Here is a 7,183-nt window from a genome sequence, read left to right as displayed (position 1 = left end):
TGATTCCTCGCTATGAAACATCGATGACCACAAGTTTTCAAGTTGTGCTGACAATTATTCGTTTCCGAGATACAGCAGATCAAAAATGCGAAAATTCATTAATAATTTAACTTTGATTCTCAGAATGCACAATGATGGATTGAATATACCTAACAGTGTGTATGTCAAAAAATATTGACTTTCATAATAATTTATTCTAATGTTCGTAATGTAAAAAGTTATACCTAAGGTAAATCTTCGAAACTGAAGAAATATTTATAGCCTTAGTAACAATTATTTTAATAAAAACAAACCATTCTCGGTTCACTGTTTTCATTTCATTAGGCGTATTGACTTTCATAATAATTTATTTTAATATTCGTAATGTAAAAAGTTATACCTAAGGTAAATCTTCGAAACTGAAGAAATATTTATAGTCTTAGTAACAATTATTTTAATAAAAACAACCCATTCTCGGTTCACTGTTTTTATTTCATTAGGCGTATTGACAAAAACATAAAAATGCATAAACATCCGCAGTCTGTTTATTAGAAAAAGGATTATTTCATATAATTACAATATATATTTTCATACACGAATTTTTCACGAGAATACACTTTTGCCATCAATTTTTATGCTTCTGTTTCGCCGCGTACAAACGAAAGCTTCTCGGCGGAGATGAAAGTCGTACTTGCGAGTCTTCAGAATCTGTTTTGCATGGTGCTAACCCGGTATTGTTATACTGAAAGCTGCCGTACATGTATCCACAAAGAGGGCAGAGCATGCGAACCTTCTTCGAGCGTTTCATTATCAGTGGTACGAAGCAGAGTGGCCAACACCTGTGTCATGAATTGCTATGTATTAGGTTGTCCGAAAAGTTTCTTTCGTTTTATAAGAAAATAACGGATGCACGTTATTTTTCGTTTTATATTATTTTATCGAATTACGTATGATCCATCTTGTTTTATCAAAATAAAGACCACAACGTTCGACAGATTAGGTTTCATGTTTGTATTAAAATGCATCGTTGTAAAAGACGTGTCTGTGAAGACACTTTTCGGACAACCTAATAATACGTCCTGTAAAATTATTTTTAAAGTAAGATAAGCGAGAACCGAAAGACAAGAATTCCATTTTCTCTAAGGGAACGGTTTTACAATTCGGTAAAAGATACAAAGAAATGGGAACTGTTATTAATATTATTATTTCAATAAATTATTTCATAATAAGTGTGAAATTTGATTAATAATATCTCTTATTAATCCTATGTCGTAAATGTCAAAATTATCAAAAGTATCTTTTCATTTGCTTCTGAGGATAAACACGCGCCTTTTCATTCTCTTCGTGTTTCTAAAAGTAATGCTTCTCGTAAGTTAAAACAGATAGAAATAGATAAGAAGAAGATAAAATTGAAGATATTAAAACATCTGTCGCTCTTTGCGATAAAATGTTGATCAATTTGTCAGTTACTTTTCAAAGGATTACATTTTTGAACGTGGCAGGTCCTTTCATCTTCAATTATGTCGTATGAAAATATTTCTTTTTCTGGAAAAGCGACATTAGGAGCAAGATGTCAACAACAATATACTTTACTACGAAAATACTTGCTTTTATTCGTAAAGCGACATTAAGAGCAAAAAGTCAACAAAAATGCACTGCACCACCAGAATGCTTCTTCTTGTTCATAAAGCGACATTAAGAGCAAAAAGCCAACAAGAATGGTCCTTTCCTATTAAAATGCTTCGTTTTCTTCGTAAAGCGACATTAAGAGAAAGAAGTTAACAAAAATGTGCTCATCAGTCATTCCTACTGTGATGATCAAATAATTTCTTCTACTTACCGTCAGACGTAGGAACATTATTAAGATTTTTATTTGCCTGTGTAAAACTTCAATCCATACTAATCCCCGTTTTCTCGTTTGCAAACGTACGTTGTATCTTTTATTTAAATCAATTAGAGTTTCTGAAATTGTACGTTCTTCTATGGAATTCGCTTATTTATGGAGCATTTGCGATGAATTTTCGATTAAATTGAAGAAGCCGTGCTTGAAGTTTCCAGTTTACTCATTAATCTTTTATCCTGACGCGGAAAGCTGAACCAGCAGACAGCGAGTATAAAATTAATGTTGGTTACCTGTACACCAGCCAAAAATCTGCCAGCTCTAAATTCCGAATAATCGCCATTCATGCGTATCAAGAAACGATTTTAACTCGTTAATTGGTATAACGAAGTCGATGGGAATACTGGTATTTTTGAGTTACAACGTCTCTGAACACGATATTTTATAATCGGGTGAACTTGAAGACGAATATGGAAAATAGTAAGAATGAGAATGCATAAGTATCATTTATAAAATATGGTTCTTTCAATGCAAAGCGTTGTTCTTTCAGATTGTGTGATTAGTTGAATTGAATACGTGCTCTAAATTGCGCGACGTATTTTATTTGCAGACAGTTTGAAATTTTATTTAAAATCTTCATACATAGAAGTGGCTATTTCAAATTAAAGGATTATTAATTTAAACGCTGATATATTGTAATTTAAATGGAGTTCTTGAATCAACGTTAAATTCCGATATTTCGCAAATTTAAATATTGAACTCTGTGAATAAATATTAAATATTTGCATATTTTATAAATTTCAAAAATGAATCCTTCCAATTAGCATTAAATTAATGGGGAATCGGTTGAAGTATGTGTGGATTATAACTGCGTAATTATAGTTTTAACTGTGACACACATAAAATGGCTACAATTAAAATAAGTACAGCCCTGTCACACCATATCCGTCTATTTCAGTCGTCACGTATCGCATATTATATTTTGTTAAGAATAAAGTAATTTATAAAGTCGGAAAGCTTCACGATCATGTAACAGCACATGAGCTAGAGGACAACTCGAATCATGTTGTTGTTTTGCCTCGGAGTATCAATATCGTTAGGATGCACATAATGTAATAATAAATAAACTCCGGGAAAAACATCCCCCGATCAGTATAAACAAACAGGCGATCGTGAGGTGACCAGTTTTTGATCAATCAATCGCGCGATTCAAGTGAGTATCTACGAGTATCTACAAGTATCTCTGTATCTACCGAGTATCGATCAGTTATCAACGAGTTATCAGCGATCTTATTTTGCGACTTATACACTGTCTTAACGAGTCATGCACTGTTAGTACCAGCATCTTTGCGAACATTATTTGTATTTATTTATTTAATATTTTAAATATATTTGACGGTTTCAACAACGAGCAATCTCACGATCAACCATCTTCTACAATCAAATCTTTAAAAAATCCATCATAACATGAAAATTAAATAGAAATTTAATTAAAATTAAATTAAATTAAATTAAATTAAATTAAATTAAAATTAAATAGAATTTTAAATATATTTGACGGTTTCAACAACGAGCAATCTCAGGATCAACCATCTTCTACACAAGTCCTCTACAATCAAATCTTTAAAACATCCATCATAACATGAAAATTGAATAGAAATGAGTAAATAATATTATATGTTGTTAATACTTGCGCGTAAATTGCAATGGTTGACATTTCTCCGAAAAACCAGTGACAAGTGAACATTGTCGTACGTAAATTCAAACTAATTTTCATTCATTTGCATTAACGGAATAATAATTGATTTTAACTAGACATTTATACAAAATTGTAGCCTTGATACGAAACTTACAAGTAGACCGCGGATATCTATGTAAATTCGTATTTGTATAAAGGCAATTTAAAGCGTAAGATTTAGGCAGAAGTTGGATTCAATTGATTAACACTAGAACTACCATACCAATCAAATTGACTGGTTTTACAATTTTATTTTCAAATTCCTACTTTATGTTATATTTTCTTCGCAATAATGTGATGACTTTCGCAACGATAACTAAAAGAATAATATAATGAATTTTATTTTGTTCTTTATGTATTCAAACTCGAAATAATTTTGTATCAAGGATACTTATACCAAAAGGGTCCTGCAATCTGTTTATCGAACCCCACTTAACCAGTTTCACCGTTTTGTACAGCTTGCCACACGTTATTACAATTTTTACCGCGTATCATTCGATATGACGATATCAGTTATCAGGAAAATTCCGGATCTGTCGCTGGATCGCTAGATGCTAACACTAGAAATACCACATCAGTCAAAATAACTGGTTGTACAATTTTATAAATTGTGTCAACCCTCGTCTAGGAATCATGGTCCTAAATGGATTAATAATTCCAAAAATGTACTATATAACATGGAATTGCTTGTGTAAGAAAGTAATAAATCAATAAATATAAAAATATTCTATTATTAAGTATTTTTTAAAGACCAGTCATTTTGATTGATTTTAGTAAAAATAGCTTCGTGTTAACTATCGGTAATTCTAGTGTTAAATATTATGACTTATATATAAAAATTTGCAGTCTACTTATAAGGACAAATTCAAAGTATGCAGGACGAGTAATTTAATCCTGCCACCTAAATTTTTCTGTAAGTAAACTATGGGTTACATCAACGAATGCTTCAAACGGAAGTTGTTTGGTATCAAACGTCAATATTTGCCACACAATCTGATGATTAATTCCTCAACATTTCGCTTTTTCATCGAGATATGAAGTTTTCCTACGATCTTGATGTTATTTTTGGACAATATCAACTAGTATTGCTATTATATCAACTAGTATAGTTATTATTAATTAACTAATAACGTCAGTAAAATTATCATGAAGATAAGTGAGCTAAAATCATCCATTGCTCTCCTCTCATATTTATTAATCTTAAATCTCATCCAAAGGTATAAAGAAAAAAGCTTTACAAGATATAAACAGAATGATCTTAAATCTTATTTTTTATCACCTCACATATGCACATTTTCTGTTACCTACGTTTCTGATAACTTTATGGTATTATTCGTTAACAAATATTGTTTAATATCGTGCAAAGATAACATCAACAACGTAATAAATCTACAAAAGAAATTGCAGTAAGGTAATTATACAAATATTTACAAATATGTTAGCGTCTATATACTTATGGATAGTGTTGAGGTTGAGGTTGACTGATTGAAGAACGAATGGATGAATTTGTAATAGAAAAGTATATTGAAATAATCAAAGGTATAAGTATAATGTACAAGCTTATGCTGATTTAGATCCTTACTCTCTTAATGTTACAATACAATGGAATGATAGGGACCACGTTCATATATTTATAGCAAAAGGACATTACCAAAAAAGTTAAGCTTATAGCTTTGGCTAGAGGCTACAGGGAACATAAATAGAAATCTGTTTATTAGTTCCTTTGTTCCTAGACCTTGCAACCCAAAACATAATGTATATTCAAGGACACAATAATATGCACCGCTCCTTATTTGGAATATTTCTGCGTAATGCAGTCTCCAGGTCACGAATATACGTAAATAAAAACGTAGAGTTTTTCTTGAAGTAATTACTTCAACAGATAAGAAGCAATGCATATACGTTGAAGTGTTTTCTGAGTTATATAACGTTACATGTTTTGATCGTACGATTCTTCGTGTCTTTCGATGTTATAAGTAACTCGCGATAGACTTCATGACTCACCCTACGGTTGAACGACTCGCTACCGTATATGAAGTCATCAAACGGTGAATATATTATAGCATTACTTATAGTATCGGGAGAAATGAAATATGGAGGAAGCGAATAAACTTTAGATTTCTATCTGTCGGAATATTTGACTGTAATATTTCACCTACCCTAAAAGACATAAGGCTCCAATATGCGAGGTCGTCAACTTGTCTCCCCGAGCGTGAAGGGTCGGTATTGCTTCCTTTTGACATCGAGGGCAAAGCTTCTTCTCGTCGTGCGACTTCCACGTGTCCACTGTGCAAAGAATATCAAACACAATTGGGCAATTTCCTCGATTAACTCGAAGAACAATCGATGTTTAAGCCATTAAGGCCAAATAATATGAAATAAAACCGCATAAACAAAGTTAATAATTTTCCAAGATGTAAAAAATGTATCAGAATAATAGATACGATACAGAAGATCGTTAAAAAACAGCGATACGAAAAGAAGTTCTATAATGTGAACAGGTATAGTTGTTTCTTTGTTGCAGTAAGATATTTCAATTTCCTCAAACTTTCTTTAAACTCGTAGGATCTAGATGGAAGCAGAATAAAAAGATACTGTACCGATTTCTAGAACTCCTTCTTACAATTACAATATCGATTTGACAGAGTTGAATAACAAGAATCGACTGAGAAGAAATTACAAATGACATGTTGCGTTGATGCAAGCAACGTTGATTCTTAATGAATTGAGTGAACGTACCACGAGTGGCATAAATTTTTCGCTGTTCGGTCTTCCTAGTGTTGGAATCCGTGGTATCGATACACTTCGAAGCTGATGTTTGTTTAGGTGTCACTTTTGATTCCTCTGTTTCCTAATTTATTTATTAATTTATTAACTTATTTGTCAATTGAACCTATCTTTACTTCAACTTATGGCAAATAAAATATACGTTATCGTTCATAGGTACACTTTATCGATTTACAGTAACCATACGAGAATTTAACCGAAGCGTAACAGAAAAATAGCGAATGAAGAAAGTTCGTCGGAATCGAATAAATTATTGTTATCATTATGAGAAATTTAAGAGCAGTTGGTACCTGAATTAAATACTGATTAGAACGTTTCGGATGAGATTTACGAATGTGCGCAAGGAGCCCGCTCGTGTCTTTTCCTCTGTTGCTTACTCGTTTGTCGCACACAGGACACCACGTAGCCACGTACGACTGCCACGAAAATGGAATATCATGTAATCTACGGACGTTATTGGATTCTAACCTGTACGAGTTAGCGTGAGTTTTCGCTAATCTCTAGCTGTTGCTTAGAAGTTAAACGAGACGCTTTTGCAGAAAGATAAAGAAACCTGTGTTCCGCATTTCATATCTTCAAACTCTTTGTTTCGTCGCGAGTTTGGTGCACATTTCCGTTGGACAGATACTATATCGATGAGGCGAAATTATGTGTAAAACTGAATCCGCTGAATTTAGCTAATTTAGCAAAAAGGAGTAAGACAGTTTAATCGAACTACTTCGATAATATTATGTCAATCGTTCGTATGGCACGGGAAATTCATTTTGAATTTAAAGAAAGGTGATTGAAATTAGAATTCGACGATAGATTGATTATGATTTTCATTGCGCTAGGAATCT

General features: G+C 32.4%; 1 protein-coding gene across 1 annotated transcript; it reads right to left on the bottom strand.

Annotated features, from left to right (window-relative positions):
- Nucleotides 1–519: 519 nt before the first annotated feature.
- Nucleotides 520–6,971, bottom strand: LOC117207528 (the record flags this gene model as incomplete). Its single annotated transcript, XM_033447835.1, has 5 exons — nt 520–818; nt 5,717–5,843; nt 6,297–6,408; nt 6,635–6,760; nt 6,898–6,971. Coding segments are annotated over 5 exons (653 nt in total), but the record flags the coding sequence as incomplete, so codon positions are not given.
- Nucleotides 6,972–7,183: the final 212 nt, after the last annotated feature.

This window comes from Bombus bifarius, unplaced genomic scaffold, assembly GCF_011952205.1.
Source record: "Bombus bifarius isolate JDL3187 unplaced genomic scaffold, Bbif_JDL3187 scf7180000008035, whole genome shotgun sequence".
Lineage (NCBI taxonomy): Eukaryota > Metazoa > Arthropoda > Insecta > Hymenoptera > Apidae > Bombus > Bombus bifarius.
The sequence above is the reverse complement of the archived record's forward strand: the minus strand, read 5'-3'. Positions and strand labels throughout refer to the sequence as shown.